Below are 24,250 nucleotides of genomic sequence, written 5' to 3'. Positions count from 1 at the left end.
TTAATGGTGTCTATGATTTGTATGGGGAAATTGTAGAATTGAAGTAAGTTATCTATATCGGAATATAAAATCATCAAAGGTTATTACTTCATAGCAGCTACTGCAAGTATATTCAAGAAGCTAAATGCAGTTTTCTTTGTAACTGGGAAGGTGAATATTTTTACTCGGATGTATGAGATCTAAGCAAATTGCTTTTGTTTTACAGGACCAGTCAGTTTTGGTCATAATCTTCTTTATTTAAGGATTTGCAATCTCTAAATAAAATCAAGATGAAATCATCCATAAAAACTAGGGTTAAGGCTACTCAAGGTTCATATACTTTTCATTTTGTCCCGATGTAGTCCATATACCCCAAAAAAATACTATTATAGTCCATAAACTTTTAAAAAGTGTATCGATGTAGTCCATAGGTAACCTGTTGCCGGTTTTACAGGTCACATTTTGTTTACATCGATACACTTTTGAAAGTTTATGGCCTACATCGATACACTTTTTGAAAGTATGTGAACTACATTAGTACTTTTTTTTTTGGGTATATGGACTACATCGGGACAAAAAATGTATACTTTTTTGAAGATCAACGGTTTAAAATCGATCAACCTATTTATCAGGTAAGTGGACTACATCGATACACTTTTTAAAAGTTTATGGACTATAATAGTATTTTTTGGGTATATGGACTACATCGGGACAAAATGAAAAGTATATGAACCTTGAGTAGCCTTAACCCTAAAAACTACTAAGAAAATGACTATCAAGTAAACCAAACACATAAAAAATGAATTATACCAAGTTTCAAATATAGTTGTTCACGATAGCTTCTCGGTTAGTTTCATCATGAAGTCATTAACAGCAGCAGCATCCAAAATGATCCATGATGACTCAAAAAGCACATGAAAAAGCTCGGCCCCTGTCTCCTCAGGCGCCTTTCGAAACGCCATCCCAAATGCATTTTCTTGAACGCTTCCATGCATTGGTTTACCACAAACTTCGACAATCAAGACTTTCACCCTTTCTTGAGTGTAGCAAACACATATCAAAGGTTTCACCTTTTCGACTTTTTCCTTCAAAATATCCATTAAAAAGTATCCAAACTTTGTTAAAGTTAGTGGGTAGCCAAGTAACTTCACATCCTCCGAGTCCACAAGTTTGACCCCTCTGAATTTCTCGCCACTTTGTAGCAAACCCTTTCCGGTTATGGCCATGCTTACTTGTCTAAGAATGGCCCGTTGGATCTTGATAGCGCGTCTCATGCCCAATTCTAACTTTTCAAACTGTCTTAATGATAAAGCATCATATGCCTCCACAAACTGTTGTGGATCGTTTGACCCGTTTGACTCGATAGACGATTCTAATAGCGCACTGACTCCATAAACCACATCTGCAGCTGAAACTTTTGAACTGCAACCATCTAACATAAACCCTCGAAAATAAAAGTCATTCAGCACATAATCTGGTAAAAAAAGGTCAAACATATCTTTCAATTTCTTCTTAATTTCAAAACTCATGTAACGAAACTTTTGCTTACTTTCATCAAGTGAACACCCCATTTGAGCAAGAAGTAACATTAGCTTTTTAGCTCCATCATCACTCCAAGTCTTCAACTTTGTTGCCATGTAGGACCAACACAACATTGAATCAAATAGGTTCCACTGTTGTAATAACATGAGTTTGGGTTCATATTCATAGGTGTTGAAATATCAAGCTTATCTTGTGTTAATGGTATTTCTAACTTGCTTTGTTTGTCTGTTAATTATAGGACTGCTGGTGCAGTGTTTCTGGACCTTCCTTGCATGATGGTTCATTCCTCAGGGGCTATTGTTGCTGATTGATAGTTTAAGGGGGCTGGTTGTAACATTTATGTTTTATGGAGGGTGGCTTATGTTGCTCTTGGTGTATATATTTGCTGGTGATCCTCTAGGGTTTAACACCCATTTTGACACTCTTGCTATAGCCGATTACTTTGTTCTCACTTTCTCCCTAAAATCCAAACTTGTGTTGATCAATCAATTGTTTGTCTCAATTGATTGATCCTGTTAATGTTATTGCATTTCACTTTCTGTAATCTTGGCACTTAATCTTTTCACATGGTTGTATTCGGTTCTGTTATCCTTGTGGCTGTTCGATTGGATATTTGTGTAATCTTGGTAATTGGTTGATTAATAAGATTGAAGATCTGTTGGTTTATCTATTTTAACATGGTATCAGAGCATAGGCTTCAGATCTATTGGTGATTTGATCAGATCGAAAGAAACCCTAATTTTGAAATTAGGGTTAGGGTTTGATCTGGTTCTGTTCGTTTTCTGTGCTGGTCTCCATCTGTTATCTTCTTCCGCTGTTTTCTGCTGCTGTGATTAGAGCGTAATTGCTCTATAGGGGAGTCCCTTTCCTCTTTCTCTTCTTTTCTTTTCTGTTCCCCTTGTTGACTGAATCCTGATGCCCAACTCTTGATCCACGTTCTTGAAACGTGTGAAAACCTGATCAAGCATCTGGTTGATTCTTGCCCTCTTCTTGTTGTTTTTTGTTCCTTCTCTTTTTCCTTACAAGTTTTGTGATCTTGTTTGCTGTGTGATTTTCTGTCTAATTGGTTGTGTCTGGTATATCTGTGTGTGGTTCTTGACTCTGGTGGGATTGTTATTATGGGTGAAGTCACTTTGATTACCAAACTGGACTTTGGTGACCCTCTTTACCTTCATCCCAGTGATACATCTGCTGCACCTCTTATCACCTTAAAACTAAAAGGAACTGAGAAATATAAAATATGGAGTAGGTCTGTTTTACTTGCTCTTGAAACAAAAAATAAAGTTGGTTTTGTTGATGGTACTTGCATTAAAAACACTACTGATGAAGTGCTCTCTAAACAATGGGATATATGTAATTCTGTTGTCTTATCTTGGTTGCTTGGGTCTATTGCTGATGAACTTTATCCCGGTCTAATTTTTTCTGAAAATGCTTCAACTGTATGGACTGAACTAAAAGAAACATATGATAAAATTGATGGATATGTTATTTTCAATGTTCATCATAAAATCAACTCTTTGAAAAAAAATGGGTCATCTTTATCTGAATATTATCATGGCTTAAATGCTTTATGGAAACAATATGATACCCTGGTTGTCATACCTACTTGTATTTGTGCTGCTGCTACCCATATTGCTGATCATAATAAGACCCTCAAACTCATGCAATTCCTCATGGGATTGGATGACTGCTATGTGTCTGTCAGGAGCAATCTCCTTTTAAGAGACCCTCTACCTGATGTTAAAATTGCCTATGCTGTGGTATCTAGGGAAGAATCTCATAGAGGTTTCTCCAACAAAGATACCACACCAAAACCACATACCTCTGCTTTCATTGCCCAAACTTCAAATCAAAGATTTCAGAACAATAATGGCCACAATAGAGGTCCCAACACCAACCTTAAGTGCAAAAAATGTAGTAAATTAGGTCACACAATTGAAAGATGTTATGAAATTATTGGTTATCCTCCTGGTTTTAAAAGAAATGGTCCTAATTCTAGTAATTGGAGACCTACTGCCCCCAAACCATCTGTTAACAACAGTGTCACCCAAAGTGTTCCTAACCTTTCAGATGAGGGTAACCCCTCTTCTCCTGTCACCACCATGTCCTTTTCAAATGAATAAATGTTGAAGCTTCTTAGCCTCATCAATGATAAGCCATCTGCCTCTTCCAGTCATGCTAATGCTTCGAGTACTTTTGTCAACAACAGCAAAGAGTTTAACTCTAACTTTGATAAATCTTTTAACTTCAACTATTCTCAAAACAAAGCCATTTATCTCAGTTGGATCATTGATTCTGGTGCAAACCAGCACATGACTATGTATGAAAAACACCTTTGTGATGTAATTGATGTGTCAAAATTTAATCTTTCTGTTGGTCACCCAAATGGGACCAGGGCCAAAATCATGTGGGTTGGGAATTTAAAACTTACCAATGATCTGACCTTGTTTGATGTCCTTGTTGTTCCTGAATACTGTGTCAGTCTCCTATCTGTGCATAAGCTTTCCAAAGATAGTAAACTAATGGTTAGCTTCAATGATTCTAAATGTTATATTCAGGACTTGAAAAAGGGGACTATAAAGGGGACTGGTAGCCAACATGATGGCCTTTACTTGTTTGATTCAAGTCCTTATGTGAGTAACTGCTATGTATCTTTTAAACTTTGGCACTCTAGATTGGGACACCCATCTAATCAAGTCTTAAAAGTTTCAAAACAAAATTTAAACTTAAAAGATATTCATGAAAATGATCCCTACGATGTTTGCCACCAAGCAAAACAAACTAGGGATCCCTTTCCTCTAAGTGACCATAAGTCCAATTCTCTTGGTGATTTAATACATCTTGATTTATGGGGTCCCTTTAGAATTCAAAGTAGAGAAGGTTTTAAATACTTCTTGACCATTGTTGATGACTATTCCAAGGCTGTTTGGTTGTATATGCTAAAAACTAAAGATGAGGTCTATGAAAATGTCAATATTTTTGTAAACCTCATTGAAAATCAGTTTTCTGCTAAAATTAAAACCTTTAGAAGTGATAATGGTTTGAACTCTAGGTTTTTTAATCTCATGTCAAATAAAGGAATCATCCATCAAACCACTTGTGCCTATACACCACAACAGAATAGAATAGTTGAAAGGAAACATAGGCACTTGTTAAATGTTGCAAGGGCACTTATGTTTCAAGGGTGTTTACCTTTGAATATGTGGAGTGAATGTGTTCTAACTGCTTGTTACTTGATTAATAGGACTCCCACTGCTGTGCTTTCTGGAAAGACCCCTTATGAAATGATTTTTAAATGTGAACCCAATCTCTCCCACCTAAGGTGTTTTGGCTGTCTATATTTTGCTGTTGTCTTAAATCCTTCTGATAAGTTTCAAAGTAGGTCTTTAAAATGTGTTCTTATTAGTTTTTCAAATGAGAAAAGAGGTTACAAACTTTATGATATGGAGTCAAAAATTGTTCTGTACTCTAGAGATGTCAAGTTCTATGAAATTGTTTTTCCTTTAAAGTCAAAAGATTTTGTGAGTAATGAAAATGTTTTAAATCACAAAAACTTCTTCAATCATGAAAATTTCACCTTTTTTGAGTCAAATACTGAAAGTCCCAATGATGAAGGGAGAGATGTAAGTGATAATGATGGCAGTAGTGATGGTGATCATGGCTCTAGTCATTCTAACAATGACAATGAACATGATCACAGTCCTACAACAACTTTAGATGATCACCTTACTTCTCCTGAGGGCAATGATGTCAACATTGATGATGGGTCACAGCAAACTGAGGTTCAAAATGAACCTGGAAATCTAAGGAGGTCTTCCAGAAATCCTGTCATGCCTAGAAAATTTGATGACTTTGTGGTTGAGGGTAAAGTTAAATATGGTATAGAAAAAGTGGTCAATTATTCTATGTTAAACTCTGAAAATTTGTGTTTTGTGTCTAATCTGAGTAAATCTGTTGAACCAAAAGATTATGAGCAAGCTTGCCTTGACCCCAATTGGATTGAGGCCATGAACCTTGAAATGGAAGCTCTCATTAGAAATAACACTTGGGTTATCACAGACCTTCCCAATGATAGAAAACCTGTTGGTAATAAATGGATCTATAAGATTAAGTACAAGTCCAATGGGGAGATTGAAAGATACAAGGCTAGACTGGTAGCAAAAGGGTACAGCCAAAAAGAGGGTATTGACTATGATGAGACCTTTTCTCCTGTGGTAAAACATGTCACTGTGAGATGTTTCATCACTATTGCTGTTCAAAATGGCTGGCCTCTATACCAGCTTGATGTCAACAATGCTTTTCTGTATGGTGATCTTAATGAGGATGTTTATATGACTTTGCCCAAAGGATACTATGGTGATTCTGCTAAAAATAAAGTCTGTAAACTGTCTAAATCCTTGTATGGGCTTAAACAAGCTCTAAGGCAGTGGAATGAAAAATTAAATGCTGCTTTAATTGAAAATGGCTTTACTCAAAGTGAATCTGATTATTCCCTTTATGTGAAAAACTATGACAATGTGTTTGTTGCCTTGCTTGTCTATGTGGATGATATTGTGATTACTGGGAATAACCCTGGTGAAATAGACCAAGTCAAAACTTTTATAAAATCTAAATTTATGATTAAGGATCTGGGTAAACTGAAATATTTTCTTGGTATTGAAATTCTGGATAATGATGATGGTATATGCATGTCACAAAGGAAGTATTGCCTAGATTTGTTAAATGACTATAGTCTGCTTGGTTGTAAACCTGTGTCTACACCTATTGAGCAAAACCTTTGTGTTGCTTGTAAACCCAGTAACAAAGATAAGCTGCTTGTTAACATCACTGAGTACCAAAAACTTGTGGGGAGACTTATTTATTTGTCTCTTACCAGACCTGACATTGCCTATGCTGTTCATGTACTCAGTCAGTATATGCATGCCCCTTTACAATCACATTTTGATCTGGCCTTTAGGGTTTTAAGGTATCTTAAAGGTGCCCCTGGAAAAGGAATTCAAATGATGAAGGGCAATGGGTATTCTCTGTATGCTTACTGTGATTCAGACTGGGCAAAATGCAAGCTAGACAGGAAATCTGTCACAGGATACTTAGTATTCTTTTGTGGCTCTCTTGTCTCCTGGAAAAGTAAAAAACAAGCCACTATCTCCAGGTCCTCAGCTGAAGCAGAATATAGGGCCATGGGGTCTACTGCTTGTGAAATTGTGTGGCTGAAAAATCTACTGCTTGACTTTAACATCAAAGTCAACCTTTCCATAACCCTGTTTTGTGACAATAGCTCAGCTATTCAAATTGCTGCCAACCCTGTTTTTCATGACAGAACACAACACTTTGATATTGATCTTCATTTTATAAGGCACAAAGTTTCCTCTGGTCTTATTAGAACTGAAAAAATTGAGTCTGCAAACCAACTTGCAGATATTTTAACAAAAGGGTTGAGCTCTGCCCAACATAATCTTCTTTCAAAAGGGTTGGGTCTTGTTGATATGTTCCAAAAGAAGCTTGAAGGGGGATGTTGAAATATCAAGCTTATCTTGTGTTAATGGTATTTCTAACTTGCTTTGTTTGTCTGTTAATTATAGGACTGCTGGTGCAGTGTTTCTGGACCTTCCTTGCATGATGGTTCATTCCTCAGGGGTTATTGTTGCTGATTGATAGTTCAAGGGGGCTGGTTGTAACATTTATGTTTTATGGAGGGTGGCTTATGTTGCTCTTTGTGTATATATTTGCTGGTGATCCTCTAGGGTTTAACACCCGTTTTGGCACTCTTGCTACAGCCGATTACTTTGTTCTCACTTTCTCCCTAAAATCCAAACTTGTGTTGATCAATCAATTGTTTGTCTCAATTGATTGATCCTTTTAATGTTATTGCATTTCACTCTTTGTAATCTTGGCACTTAATCTTGTCACCTGGTTGTATTCGGTTCTGTTATCCTTGTGGCTGTTCGATTGGATATTTGTGTAATCTTGGTAATTGGTTGATTAATAAGATTGAAGATCTGTTGGTTTATCTATTTTAACAATAGGCAATTCTAAAAGTAAACGCATTTACGTTGCCTGAAACATTTATATGCGGCTCAAGTTCCATTAAACCAGCTTGGTACCTTTCGTTAGTTAACCACTCGTGAACAAACTGGTCAGTTAAAGCCACACAAGCTAGCCACAACAACTCATTAAGGTCCCTATTCATACGACGAGACAATTTGTACAACAAACAACTGATGGGGTTTGTATGTTTTTTTTTTATAAAACTATTTACCAGCGGAAGCATGTACAACAATTTTTAATCCTTTCAAAAACTCCCCACTAAGGATCCAATTGCATGTTGTTAAGAAAACTAAATAATAAATAGTGAGTTTAAAGACTACAACCTTTGAAGACTTTGAACTTGAGAAGAAATAGATGCTTAGAATGTAGGATCTAAAATAGTCTCCCTCTATCGGTAATCTACACTTGAGCAAAATTCCAATACCAAATGGATGCTAGTCCTCAACCGTTAATGATTGAAAGAACAAGATTAAGAACAACCTTCTACCTTGTGTTTTCTTACACTATGTTACTTGAACTAGTAACTCTTTTACTTACTAAAAGAAATACTTAGAAGTTGTTTTGCATGAGAGAAAAATGAAAGATAATAAGATGCATATATTTCAAAAAATGTGTGTACATATGTTTTATAAATGAATCTTACAAACTTACACACATAAGAAGTCAATAATAATTAGCAAGACCAAAATGATTATTACCAACTCCATTATTGATCTTACAAACTCCATACACAAAGAATCCAAGAGGTGACTAACCACTTTGACTAATCACTTTGTCCTTTTGCACAATTTGTCAAGTTATATTTGTCAAATATAACACAATCAAATGTTACTTGCAACATTACTAGGTGCATATATATTGTTACTTCATTGTACATAATTATTCATCTAAATAATAATGTTATCATACATATTATGGTTGATTATATTTAAATCGCATTTAAATACTTAATTGGTATCTAGTTGCTCTATGTGTGTAACCCTATAGGTTTATATGTGTTATGTGATGACCCGGGAATTTCCAAACAAATTTAAACCTTATCTTTATATATTTCCGACACGATAAGCAAAGTTTGTTAAGTTAAATCTCAAGGATTTTAAACTATGTTTATACATTCAGTTAACCTTTGACCATGCCCGATGATTCACGAACAATTATGTATAAAGTAATATGCAAAATAAATAAGATGTTATTAAATAAATATATAAATATATATATATGAATCCTGTACACAGTTTATATTACATATATGTTCTAATATATCTATAATATATATACAAATATTAAATATGTTATCATAAAATAATAAGTGTTACATAATTAGTAATATATAATATTATTATGTTAAATTTAATTACAAGTTGAAATATAGTTATTATATTACTTTTATTATTATTACTAATTTCAGAATTTTTAATATTATCAATTCAATATATATATATATATATATATATATATATATATATATATATATATATATATACATGGGATTTAATAAACATAAGTAGTTATATCAATCTTATTATTATTATTATTATTATTATTATTATTATTATTATTATTATTATTATTATTATTATTATTATTATTATTATTATTATTAGTATTATTATTATTATTATTATTATTATTATTATTATTATTATTATTATTATTATTATTATTATTATTATTATTATTATTATTATGAAAATAATAGGAGTTATTATTATTTTAATATTAGTATAATTAGTATTATTGATATAAATAATAATAGTGTTATATATTTTAAAATAAATATTATCATTATTATTAGTAATATTATTATTATTACTAATATTATTATTTGTATTACTATTACTATTTACTATTATACATAATATTAAGAGTATTAATATGATATTTATAATTATTAATAATAAAACTGATTACAATCTATAAAATAAATATATAAATATAAGATATATATAATTATGATATACATACCATATATATAAATATAAATACTGATAAGTATAATTCTGTATATACAGATTTACACAACAACTGTGTTATACGTATACATATACTGTTATATATACATAATTCAGTATTTTTTTAAATTAATAACATAATCGTACGTGCTTTTGCATAAAAGGATCAAATTCAGTTCCACATCTCAATCAATTAACTGTATCTGATTTTTGTTTGAACCCTCAATTTGTTAGACATCTAAATCGTTCGTACCAATCTCTTTGATTTCATATATATATTTTTTATTTATTCGCTGTATTGAAGCATTCCTCCTGTTGACCAAATTGCTATAAGACAAGCCATTCTAGTTAATAGCTAAGGAGATACGATTTCATTTATCCACTACAGATTACAGAAATCTTTAACAAATTTTTTTTTATTCAGATTAAACAGAAAAAGCCATTACAGACTCGACACCTCTGTTTATGAATTCATAACACCATAACTCGAATTCGATTGAATTTTCAAAAACTAGAAATGCAGAAGTGTTAGGATTTCTATACTCAAACTTTCTGCAAAGTATCGAGTTCCAATTTCCCAAATAGAGTTGTAATTTTTGAGTTAAAGTTGTTTGAACAAAAAGTCAAACTTTATGTTCTTCATGAAATTCGATTCTTATTTAGTGTTTCTGTTTCAATTGAGGACTCAGAAAGATTTTATATGTAATTTAAAAACTTTTTCATATAGGAATATGGATCTAAAACGATCTCAAAAGCAAGATTGATGTTTGAGTTTTTTTTTTGTTTGGTTTACGAACTGCAACAGACATTTTGTTCAATTTTTTGTTGTTTTAATCGAACTAGTAGTCATTACAGGTCATTTGCAACTAAATCTAAAATCTTAATTCAAATTTTGAGTATTATCTGATTTTGATTTGAGTTCCTGATTTGATTGAACGTATTAAGAAGATGATGACTTTGGTATACGGTTTATATAAACAAACGAGGGTTATTAAAACAGAAAGAAAACAATGGAGGGATGGTTAAGTAATGGTTCGGGTGAGTGAGAGGTCGCGGGTTCGAGCCCGGACAGTGGCGTATTTTTTTTGGAAATCGTTTTTCTCCAAAGGTTGTCACCTAATTTAATATTATTATTATTATTATTATTATTATTATTATTATTATTATTATTATTATTATTATTATTATTATTATTATTATTATTATTATTATTATTATTATTATTATTATTATTAATTATTATGATTATTATTGTTATTGTTATAATTATCATTATTATTATTATTATTATTATTATTATTATTATTATTATTATTATTATTATTATTATTATTATTATTATCATGGTATCATTAAAAGCATTATTTACATAAGTATTATTATTAATTTTATCATTTTAGTATTATTACTATTTTTATGATTGTGATTATTAATATTATTATAACTATTATTAAAATAATACAATTATAAATATTAGCATTAGTATCATTTTTGATACTATTATTATTATTATTATTATTATTATTATTAATAACAAAAATATCATTTTCATTATTAGTATTGTAATATTAAAATTTGTATCATTTTTACAAAACTTGTTATTTTGTTATCATTACAACTATATAATTATTATTATTATTATTATTATTATTATCATTATTACTACTAATATCAATAATATTATTTTTACTATAATTCTCATTATAATTATTATTATTATAAGTAATGTTATACAACCTTTACTTACTATTATTAATATTATTGGTTATTATGTATACAAAAATAAACTTATAAGTAATATTACATATATGTACGAATTAATTATATTAACAATCTTTATATAAATATAAATATTCATAAATAATAAATTAGATACTTTTAATATATATATATAGTTATATATACATATATATATATATATATATATATATATATATATATATATATATATATATATATATATATAACTATATATATCATAATCATCTTCAAATACATATACAAATTAATTATATAATATATAAAGTTATAATATATGGAGTTGTTCGATTACGATTATGTGTATTAATAAATATACAAATGATATAGGTTCGTGAATCTGAGGTCAACCCTGTATTGTTCAATTTCATTATATGTATTTTTACTACAAAATACATTAGGAGAGTTCATTTGATTCCCTTTTACTCTTTACATTTTTGGGACTGAGAATACATGTGCTGTTTTTACAACTGCTTTATTAAATGCTTTTGAAATATATTTAGAACTGCGAGTACATGAAATGATTTTATAAATGTTTGACGAGATAGACACAAGCAAACCATTCCTTGAATGAATTATTATGCAGACAGAAGTTCTGCGGATTATTATTGAATTATGTGGACATGATAATTGCCACCATTGAATTATGTGGACATGATAATTGCCACCATTGAATTATGTGGACATGATAATTGCCTCCAGTTGATGTGAATGTTATATATCGAGTGAATGATTTTATACACAGGTTATGTGTATGTTATTTTTGTGCACAAGATATGTGTACGGTTACTATGATTTATGAAAATGGTTTCGTACACGAGAAAGATGTATTGTATTTAAAAGATATAGCATGTACATTACAGGTGGGTATAGGATTCTGGCCCATTTGTACCATGCAGCATTTAAATTTTGTGGTCTATTAAAATGATGAATTTTATTGTTTTAAGATAAACCTATGAACTCACCAACCTTTTGGTTGACACTTGAAAACATGTTTATTCTCAGGTATGAAAGAAATCTTCCGCTGTGCATTTGCTCATTTTAAGGACATTACTTGGAGTCAATCATCGCTCTGGGATCAAATGTTGATGACTTCGTCCAGATGGATTAGGACGGGTTATCACAGGTGGTATCAGAGCCAGGTTAACGCCGTCCATGTGTGGTGGGTTAGTCGTAAAGGAGGTTCTCACAGTGTTACCTGTGACAAAGCATTGGCTCTTATTCCTTGTGATCCCTTACGAGGGTTGGCAGTAGCCGAGAGGCAGACCCTAAAATCAGTATCTGAGGTACACTCAGTGGTCACCATGCGGTTAGCTGTGAAGGCACTGGGTGGGACGGTGGTTGTCCCCAACTGTACTAAAGGTGGTATCAGAACGGTGGTCTTAGCGAACCAGGTCTTGCATTAGTGTGTCTAACTGATAGTTGTTAGGATGCATTAGTAAGTCTGGACTTCGACCGTATCTGCATGTCAAAAGTTTTGCTTATCGTTTCTAGTCAGAAATCATCTGCTTATCATCCTTAGGAAATTTCCTGCTTATCATTCTTAGTCTAGACATGTCTTACTGCCTCTATTGCATAGATAGTGTATAGAAAAATTCATATCTTAGCGTATCTGTTATTGTTACCTTTACCTGACAGCTTCCGTAGATTCCTCCGTAACTTATGGAATTTTAGTATTATATATGCATATCTAAATTATATATTGCAGGGTACTAATCTACGTCTTATAATCTATTTCTTATCGAAAATCCTTCATCTGATCGTACGAGATGAATCCCTCAACCGGTTCGAGTCCCTTAGATTCCGATAACTATTCCGATAGTTATTCCGACAGCTATTCTGACATAGAGTTTCACCTAAGCTCCGAAAGCAGTGTAACCGGAATGGAGCAACCAATCAGCCATCCCCAATTCATCTGATGGGTTCGTAGTCGACTTAATCAATGGAGACGTGAAGAAGGCGATCCTTTTCACCAACCGAATTTACCTCTTGACGATGAACCTAAAGCACTTACCGGCGAACCTGTCCGTAATACCATTTTCTCACTCATTTCCAGAGTATCTCGTCATGATTATATTCTATCCACAATTCTAAACCTTATTCATTCCGCTCGTTCCGACCGACAATCATCCCGGAATAATGGAAGAAGTCAGCGAACTTCGCGCTCGAATAATCAATCTGGAAAACATGGTGCAAAACCTACCAGCTTCAGCAACAACACCAGTAACACCAGTACCATCAACAACAACATCTGCAGCATAAACCTCAACATCTCATTCTATACCTCGAGTATAATCATCGTTCTACGTATCGTTCTACATCATTTATCTTCATTCGACATGGCGATTATGTAATCTCTAATGTTTTAGAGATTATATATTCTTGTTCTAACGGTAAATCAGATGAGTTAATATCATATTAACTCATTAAATCCATAATTACATCTGAAGAAAATATATATGTATATATGTTTTCATAAAGATTGTAATTAAAAATTCTTTTGTACAAAACTGTTAATGATGAAAATATTTTAAAGGGTAGGTAATACCCGAGGAATATTTAAGATTTCACATTAATAAGTTACACTGTACATTCTTCAACTCTGATTCAACATTCATTTACTATCCTACTTACATCTACAAAGATACGAATCCGTTCACCGCAGAATAACCATTTTCATTCAATTTCATATTTGGATTTTGACCTATCAGAATCCAACAAGTGGCATAATGAAGAAAACATTGGAAAAATAAAATTTGTTAGAAACAAACAATTTAACTATGAAAAGAATTTTGTTAAGAATCCACGCTAACTGTTCCTAGCTAACAGGTTACATTTTATTTATCGCAATTTAATTATCTCAATTTACATTCTCGCAATTTACATTCTCGCAATTTTATTTATTGTCATTTAATTTCTGTATTTATGTTACGCACTTTAAATATCGGGACACGTATACAAGGTTTTGACATATCATATCGACGCATATATATATATATATATATATATATATATATATATATATATATATATATATATATATATATATATATATATATATATATATATATATATATATATATATATATTATTTGGAATAACCATAGACACTCTATATGCAGTAATGATCGAGTTCTCTATACAGGGTTGAGGTTGATTCTATAATAATATATATACTTTGAGTTGTGATCGAGTCTGAGACGTATACGGGTCATGATACGTATTAATTAATTCGGATATTATATATTAAGCTATATATGAATTATTGGACTGTTAATTGTGGACTATCAACTGTGGACTACCGACATTGTACAATTAAAATGAATTATAATATTAATTATAACATATGAAACTAAACAAATTCTTCAAGTTGCCACTTGATTTCATCTTAAAACTCATTTGTATCTTGACGATTACAATCTGCGTTCAAACCTTTCATGATTCTTGAAAACATCTCAAGCAAGAGAATGAACCAAACGCATTTCGTCTACGGAAGGAAAGATTTATGCATATTGCTATGCACCTGAAAACTCTCGGAAACTGAGTAAAAGTTTAACGCGTAGCTGTGCTAATTCCTTTAGCATTATTATTACCGAAAATATCTTTGCAATCTCTTTCCAAATTAGTCAATTTTGTCACAGCTCTAGCAAGTCAACTTCGACTTTTCATTCGAAACAACTTTATTGTAACCTTGATTTATATGCGTGCTCTTTTATTGTTACCGGGGAACCTTTTATATTCCATCATATTACCAGCAGACGTACCAGCAACCTCGTTGCTCCTTGGCTTAAATCTCTTCGACAAATCACTATATTTATCTATTGAAGTCTCATTATGTACTCATCCACATCTTGTAACAAGAATTGTCATACCAATTACCGGGAATCAGCAAATCTGTATTGTGAGTCTCGCAACGTTTCCACATCAACAGTTATATGTATGACATTTATCTCTTAGAATTATGATCTCTGATAATGCTAAAAACGAACATATATTTCATAGCATTATCCCTCAAGAAAGACAAGCTTTTAGTTGCAATTGTTCTATTTACAAGTGATATTCGTTTAAATAATAAAAGGTGAAGATAAAAGACAGATTCGACGAATTGAAGACGCAAACGACCAAAAAGCTCAAAAGTACAAAATACAATCAAAGTGGTTCAAATTATTGGAGAGAAACATCTCAAAATTACAAGAGTACAAGACGCGAAACGCAAAATACAAGATATTAAATTGTACGCAAGGACGTTCGAAAATCCGGAACCGGGACCAGAGTCAACTCTCAACGCTCGACGCAACGGACTAAAAATTACAAGTCAACTATGCACATAAATATAATATAATATTTAAATAATTCTTAAAATTATTTATATATTATATTTATTTATTAAAATGTCGGCAAATAAACAAACAAAGACCTGTGAGCTGGAAAAGCAGGCCATACGATCGCATGGCCTGGAAGTGTTAAATCCATGTGATTGCATGGCAGTAGGTAGCTGGCCACATGCCTATAAATTCGCAGTTTTGGTTGATCATATATATATCTTTCATCTATCTCTCACTCGTATACATATATATATATATATATATATATATATATATATATATATATATATATATATATATATATATATATATATATATATATTATTTTAATTTTAATTTTAAATTTAAATTCTAATAATAAGGGTATGTTAGCGAATGTTGTAAGGGTGTAAGTCGAAATTCTGTCCGTGTAACGCTACGCTATTTTTAATCATTGTAAGTTATGTTCAACCTTTTTAATTTAATGTCTCGTAGCTAAATTATTATTATGCTTATTTAAGACGAAGTAATCATGATGTTGGGCTAAAATATTAAAATTGGGTAATTGGGCTTTGTACCATAATTAGGGTTTGGACAAAAGAACGACACTTGTGAAAATTAGACTATGGGCTATTAATGGGCTTTATATTTATTTAACTAAATGATAGTTTGTTAATTTAAAATAAAGATTTACAATTAGATGTACCTATAAATAACCACATACACTCGATCAGACACGATGGGCGGGATATTTATATGTACAAATAATCGTTCATTTAACCGGACACGGGAAGGAATTAATAGTTAATAGAATTATTAAAACAGGGGTGAATTATGTACAAGGACACTTGACGTAATTGTTAACAAAGTATTAAAACCTTGGGTTACACGCAGTCGATATCCTGGTGTAATTATTAAACAAAGTATTAAGACTTTGTTACAGTTTAAGTCCCTAATTAGTTGGAATATTTGACTTCGGATATAAGGATAATTTGACGAGGACACTCGCACTTTATATTTATGACTGATGGACTGTTATGGACAAAAACCAGACGGACATATTGAATAATCCAGGACAAAGGACAATTAACCCATGGGAATAAACTAAAATCAACACGTCAAACATCATGATTATGGAAGTTTAAATAAGCATAATTCCTTTATTTTTATATTTAATTGCACTTTTAATTATCGCACTTTTATTTACTGTCATTTTATTTAATTGCACTTTTAATTATCGTACTTTTTAATTATCGCAATTTTATTTTATCGCACTTTTATTTATTGCAATTTCATTATCGTCATTTATTTTACGCTTTAAAATTTAGTTATTTTTATTTTTAATATTTTACATTAAGTTTTAACTGCGACTAAAGTTTTAAAATCGACAAACCGGTCATTAAACGGTAAAATCCCCCTTTTATAAATAAAATTACTTATATATATATTTTTGTATTTTTACAAATATAGTTTTTAAAAATATAGCGTTAAGCTTGTTTAAAAGATCCTTGTAGAACGAACCGGACTTACTAAAAACTACACTACTGTACGATTAGGTACACTGCCTATAAGTATTGTAGCAAGGTTTAGGTATATCCACTCTATAAATAAATAAATCACTTGTGTAAAATTGTATCGTATTTAATAGTATTTCCTTGTAAAAATATAACTATTTTATACACCACCTCGCACACATCAAGTATTTTTGGCGCCGCTGCCGGGGACACTAAAACGCCGGAAGCGAAACGCTATATAAAAAAAAGAATTTTTATTTAGTTCTTTGTATAAAAAAAATATACGTTTTAAATATTAAAAATTCAAAAATATAAAAAGAAAAAAAATATCTATATATTTATATTTAAGAGTTGTTCAAAAATATATAAAATTATAAAATATTTCTATTTCTATTTTTAGTTTGTAAAAATATAAGTTTTATTTAATTTATATAAATACTTTTTATAAACATTAAAACAGAAAATTAAAACAGAAAAAAGTACTCGGACCGAGTACTGTTGATGCCCAATTCCTGGCCCGAAACCCTACTCCATGCGACCGCATGGAATTATAACGGGATATCCATGCGATCGCATGGCCCTGTCTGACACGCCACATTTGACCTAAATCTGCATTAATTACGGAGTATTATTTATTATTATTATTAAAACCCTAATTAGGGTTTAATTTTAAATTAATTAGTTTTAGTTTTTATTATTAATTTGTATTTTTAGTTTAATTAGTTTTATTAATATATAAAATTAATATTTTTATAAAATAAATAATATAAAAATAATATTTTTATAAAAATTGTACTTTTTGCAACTTTAAGATTTTTTTTATATTTTGTATCTTTTTGTTCGTTTTAGCGTAATATTTTTATTTTTCGCTCGTATTTAGTTTTAAGTCATAGTTTTTGCCATAGTTATTTTTATTTCTAGATTTTTAGGCTTTGCCGTAAAATCCCTTAAGTGCTTTTTCTTTAGACTAAGATTTAGGTGCTTTAGAATTTTGCGACGCCGTTTTAAGTTTTTAGTACCTTTTTAAGTTATTGCCATTTGGGATATAGTTTTTCTTTTAAGCTTTAATATCTTTAGACTCAACTTTTAATTCTTAGTTTTTAGTTCCTTTTTAAGTTTCGACGCCCTACTTTCTTATTTTTATTTTTCGACGCCTATTTATTTTTCGACGTTTTTCGACGCGCTCTTTTTCTTTCTTATTTTTCGCCGCTCTAGTTTTTAGGACTTAGATTTTTTCTATTTCTTCTCTAAAATTTCTTTAAATTTCAACGAAAAATTATTTTAAGTGGTTAAATTGATAGACATCCGAAATTTTCTGCTTCGTAGTAATAGTTGGATTTGTTAGTGGCTGAGTTGTGAGCTTCCAATTTAAAGGGTTCTGGCTCCCTGCTGCATCTATTGGCTATTCGAAACGTGGGCAAAAGCAGAAAAGTCTGTTAATTTAATAACTTTAAAATTTTTTTATCTTTTATAACAAATAGGATATTCAGTGAATGCACCGAGCAAAACGTTCACCACCTTTTGTACGTTCACCACCTGTAACCAGATCAATGCATCTAGCCAATATTGTCGCCGTTGATTTTTCTTTAGAATCGTCATTCAGTCGACCAAGTACTCCAATTCAAATTTCCGATAATCCATTTTTTGAACCCGACCTCACAATTGAGAATCCGGAGGATATTCAGGTACAATTCAGAGATCCTGAACCATTAATCTTTCCTCCGGAACCACCAATCATTCAAATGGAGATTGTCGAGGAACCAACCATTAAATCAGAATACTCTAGTGATTCAGATTCAAAAAATTCAATTATGGAGAATCTGGAACCTCTAAGTATGGAAGATCGAATGAGGGCTAAACGCACTGGCCAAGGTCACGCAATTACTCAACCAGACATTAATGCGCCAGATTATGAAATCAAAGGACAAATTCTACACATGGTAACTAATCAATGCCAATTTAGTGGTGCGTCGAAGGAAGATCCAAACGAACATCTTCGTACCTTTAATAGGATCTGTACTCAATTTAAAATAAGAGAAGTTGAGGATGAACAGATATATCTCATGTTATTTCCCTGGACTTTAAAGGGAGAAGCCAAAGATTGGTTAGAATCGTTACCTGAAGGGGCGATTGATACATGGGATGTCTTAGTTGAAAAATTTCTTAAACAATTCTTTCCGGCATCTAAAGCCATAAGACTTCAAGGAGAAATTGTTACGTTTACACAAAAGCCAAATGAAACTCTATATGAGGCGTGGACAAGATTTGGAAAGTTATTGAGAGGATGTCCGCAACATGGTTTAGACACTTGTCAAATAGTACAAATATTCTACCAAGGATGCGACATCACTACAAGGAAAGACATCGATATAGCAGCTGGTGGTTCCATTATGAAGAAAACCGCAACTGACGTTTACAAAATTATTGATAACACTGCTTCCCACTCATATGAGTGGCACCAAGAAAAAGATATCGTTAGATCATCTAAAGCAGCTAGAGCCGATTCTAGCCATGACTTCGATTCCATTTTCGCAAAGATAGATGCTGTCGAGAGACGAATGGAAAAGATGACTAAAGATATTCACTCAATACGAATTAGTTGTGAGCAGTGTGGAGGACCACATTTGACAAAAGATTGTCTCAGTATTGAACTAACAATGGAACAAAGAGAGAATGTTTCATACATAAACCAAAGGCCTGGAAATAATTATCAGAATAATTATGAACCGCCAAGACCAATTTTCAATCAAAATCAGAATTATAACCGAAATGTTCCATACAACAACCAGCAAGGTCCTAGTAATCAACAAGTATCCAATAATACTTACAACTAGCAAAGACCTATTTTTCAAAACAAACCACCACAAACCGATGATAAAAAGCCAAATTTAGAAGATATGATGTCGAAGCTAGTTGAATCTCAAACTCAATTTTTCACATCTCAGAAACAAACGAATGAACAAAATGCTCAAGCATTTAGAAATCAACAAGCTTCTATTCAAAATTTGGAACAAGAAGTAAGCAACCTAGCAAGGTTGATAGGTGAAAGAAAACCGGGAAGTCTACCTAGTGATACAAATGTTAACCCCCGGAATGAAACAGCTAAAGCCATTACCACAAGAAGTGGTGTTACACTTAAACCACCTGAAATACCTGTAATTTCTGATGAAGCTATTCCTACTCCATAAGAACCACAATCTGAAGAAGATAAGGAAAAAGAACCGGTAGTTGAAAAGGTTAATGAAGATAACACAGTTAAGGCTAAACCTTATGTTAAACCATACCAACCACCACTTCCTTACCCGAGTAAAATGAGAAAAGAGAGACTTGAAGCCGAGCAATCCAAATTCTTGGATATGTTTAAACAAATAAATGTAAATCTTCCTTTCATTGATGTAATTTCAGGAATGCCTAGATATGCTAAATTTTTGAAAGATCTAATCACAAATAGAAAGAAAATGGAAGAACTCTCGGCTGTTACTATGAATGCTAATTGTTCTGTAGTACTGTTGAATAAGATACCAAAAAAACTTTCAGATCCAGGAAGTTTCACAATTCCATGTTTTCTGGGTAGTCTTAGTTCAATAGAAGCATTGACAGATTTAGGTGCTAGTATAAATTTAATGGCGTATTCACTATACACTAAACTAGACCTTGGAGAATTGAAACCAACACGAATAAGCATACAACTAGCCGATCGATCAGTAAAATATCCTAGAGGGATAATGGAGAACATGCTAGTTAAAGTTGGTACCTTAGTATTTCCAGTAGATTTTGTTATTCTGGACATGGAAGAAGATTCTCGAGTTCCTCTCATATTAGGAAGACCATTCTTAAACACGGCCAAAGCAATAATAGACGTGTTTGGTAAGAAATTGACCCTAAGTATAGAGGACGAGAGTGTTACCTTTTCTGTTGATAGAGCCATGCAACAACCACAATCTGCAGATGATACATGTTATTATATTCAAGCTATAGATTCACATGCAAAATTGTTAGAAGAATTTCCAGAATGACAAGGAACAGGAGAATGTTCTTTAGGAGAAGGAACTGCACCAATTAATGAAGCTGAAATGTTAGCTACACTTATGGCTAATGGATATGAACCAACAACAGAAGAAATTCAAATGCTAAAAGAAGAAGACAGATATCGATATAAATCATCGATAGAAGAACCACCGACATTAGAGTTAAAGCCACTTCCAAACCATTTGGAATACGCTTATTTACATGGTGAATCTGAATTATATGTAATCAAATCGTCTTCTCTTATTGAAAATGAAAAATCTCAACTCATTTCTGTGCTAAAAGCTCATAAACCAGCTATTGCATGGAAAATTCATGATATTAAAGGAATAAGTCCTTCGTATTGCACACATAAAATCCTTATGGAAGAAGGTCATAAAACATATGTGCAACGCCAACGAAGACTAAATCCTAATATGCAAGATGTTGTTAAGAAAAAAATTATTAAACTGCTTGATGCAGGTTTAATTTATCCAATCTCTGATAGTCCATGGGTAAGCCCAGTTCAATGCGTACCTAAGAAGGGTGGCATGACTGTCATCACAAATGAGAAAAATGAGCTTATTCCTACTAGGACGGTAACAGGATGACGTGTTTGTATTGATTATAGAAAATTAAATGACGGCACCAGAAAAGATCACTTTCCCTTACCTTTTATTGATCAAATGTTAGAAAGATTAGCCGGAAACAGTTACTATTGTTTTCTTGATGATTTTTTCGGATATTTTCAAATTCCAATAGCACCCGAAGATCAAGAGAAAACACGTTCACGTGCCCTTATGGTACTTTTGCTTACAAACGCATGCCATTTGGACTTTGCAACGCCCCTGCAACCTTTCAAAGGTGTATGATGGTGATTTTTCACGACATGATAGAAGAATGCATGGAAGTTTTCATGGATGACTTTTCAGTCTCCGGTGATACATTTGAATCATGTCTAGTTAATCTTGAACGAATGCTTATTAGATGCGAACAATCAAATCTAGTACTTAATTGGGAGAAATGCCATTTCATGGTTAAAGAAGGCATCATTCTTGGTCATAAAATTTCTAAGGGAGGAATTGAAGTGGATAGAGCTAAAGTAGATGTAATTGCTAAACTTCCACATCCCACCAATGTTAGAGGAGTTAGGAGTTTTCTAGGGCATGCCGGTTTTTACCGACGTTTCATAAAAGATTTTTCTAAAATTGCCACTCCTATGAATAAACTCCTAGAAAAGGATGCTCCATTCATCTTTTCAGATGAATGCATCAAATCTTTTAATATTCTTAAAGAAAAACTCACTAATGCGCCGATTATGATAACTCCAAATTGAAATCTACCGTTTGAACTTATGTGCGATGCAAGTGATTTTGCAATGGGAGCCGTTTTAGGACAAAGGATTGAAAAACGATTTCAACCTATATATTATGCTAGTAAGACGTTACAAGGAGCACAAACGAACTACACAATTACTGAAAAAGAACTCCTTGCTATTGTCTTTGCTTTTGACAAATTTCGTTCATATCTCGTTCTAGCTAAAACGGTGGTCTATAACGACCATTCTGCTCTTAGATACCTTTTCTCGAAACAAGATGCCAAACCATGATTAATCCGTTGGATCTTACTCTTACAAGAGCTCGAGATTGAAATTCGAGACAAAAAGGGAGCAGAAAATCTCGTAGTTGATCATCTTTCTCGTCTTGAAAATCCCGAATTAGAAGTTCTAAATGAATCGGCCATGCAAGACAACTTTCCTGATGAATATCTAGTGAAGATAGATTATAATGAAATTCCATGGTTTGCAGACTATGCAAACTACTTAGTATGTGGATTCCTTGAAAAAGGATTGTAGTACCAAAAACGAAAGAAATTCTTTAGTGATATAAAACACTATTTTTGGGAAGATAAAGATTTGTTTAAAAGTTGTCCCGATGAAATAATACGCCGATGTGTATTCGGAGATGAAGCTAGTCAAATCTTAAACCATTGTCACACAGGACCAACAGGAGGGCATTATGGGACTCAACTCACAGCAAGAAAAGTTTACGATGCTGGATTCTATTGGCCTACAATTTTCAAAGATGCACACCTTCTTTGCAAATCCTGTGATGCTTGTCAAAGGGTCGGAAAAATAAGTCAACGTGATGAAATGCCACAAAATGTCATTCAAGTATGTGAAGTATTTGACATTTGGGGTATTGACTTTATGGGTCCATTTCCAAAATCACATAATAATCTCTACATTCTCGTTGCCATTGATTATGTATCTAAATGGGCGGAAGCACAAGCTCTCCCAACTAACGATGCACGAGTTGTAGTCAACTTTTTAAAACGTCTTTTTGCAAGGTTTGGAACACCGAAAGCTTTAATAAGTGATCGGGGAACTCATTTTTGTAATAATCAACTTGAGAAAGTTCTCAAAAGATATGGAGTAGCTCATAAAATCTCCACTGCTTATCATCCACAAATAAGTGGACAAGTTGAAAATACCAACCGAGCTTTAAAACGTATTCTAGAGAAAACTGTAGGATCAAATCCGAAGGAATGGTCCATGAAATTGGATGATGCACTCTGGGCTTTTAGAACAGCCTATAAAACTCCAATTGGAACCACACTTTTTAAACTCGTTTACGGAAAAGCATGTCATCTTCCAGTAGAAATTGAACACAAAGCATTTTGGGCTTTGAAGACATGTAATCTTGATTTACATGAAGCTGGACATCTACGATTAAGTCAACTAAACAAATTAGAAGAATTGAGACATGAAGCATACGAAAATTCGTTAATCTATAAGGAAAGAACGAAGAAATGGCATGATAAAAGAATCAGAAGTTCAAAAGAATTTAAAGAAGGAGACAGAGTTCTTCTTTTCAATTCACTATTCAAGCTATTTCCTGGAAAATTGAAATCAAGATGGTCTGGACCATTCATAGTCAAAAGAGTTTTCCCGTACGGAACAGTAGAATTAATAAATTCAAATGGGATTGAATTTAAAGTTAATGGTCACAGAGTTAAACATTACATAGATAATCCAATGGAAGTTGAAGATGAAGTTAATCACAATTTCGATACCACAGCTAACTAAGTGTGGGAAAATTCGGGTCTTTAAAAGGGTAATATGTATTTCTATTAGAGTTAGATATTC

The 24,250-nt window shown here is 32.3% G+C and overlaps 1 protein-coding gene across 1 annotated transcript in view; it reads right to left on the bottom strand.

Annotated features, from left to right (window-relative positions):
• Positions 1–795: 795 nt before the first annotated feature.
• The window catches only part of LOC139853908 (uncharacterized), a 199,367-nt gene continuing 175,912 nt past the window's right edge, over positions 796–24,250 (bottom strand). Inside the window, exons 4-7 of the mRNA XM_071843248.1 lie at positions 7,574–7,739; positions 6,558–6,640; positions 6,271–6,399; positions 796–1,689 (exon numbers count right to left, since the gene is read on the bottom strand). Of these exons, the coding sequence (XP_071699349.1) occupies positions 810–1,689; positions 6,271–6,399; positions 6,558–6,640; positions 7,574–7,739 (1,258 nt within the window). The 3' untranslated portion in view covers positions 796–809. The remainder of the gene's footprint in view (positions 1,690–6,270; positions 6,400–6,557; positions 6,641–7,573; positions 7,740–24,250) is intronic.

Source organism: Rutidosis leptorrhynchoides, chromosome 6 (assembly GCF_046630445.1).
Source record: "Rutidosis leptorrhynchoides isolate AG116_Rl617_1_P2 chromosome 6, CSIRO_AGI_Rlap_v1, whole genome shotgun sequence".
Lineage (NCBI taxonomy): Eukaryota > Viridiplantae > Streptophyta > Magnoliopsida > Asterales > Asteraceae > Rutidosis > Rutidosis leptorrhynchoides.
The sequence above is the reverse complement of the archived record's forward strand: the minus strand, read 5'-3'. Positions and strand labels throughout refer to the sequence as shown.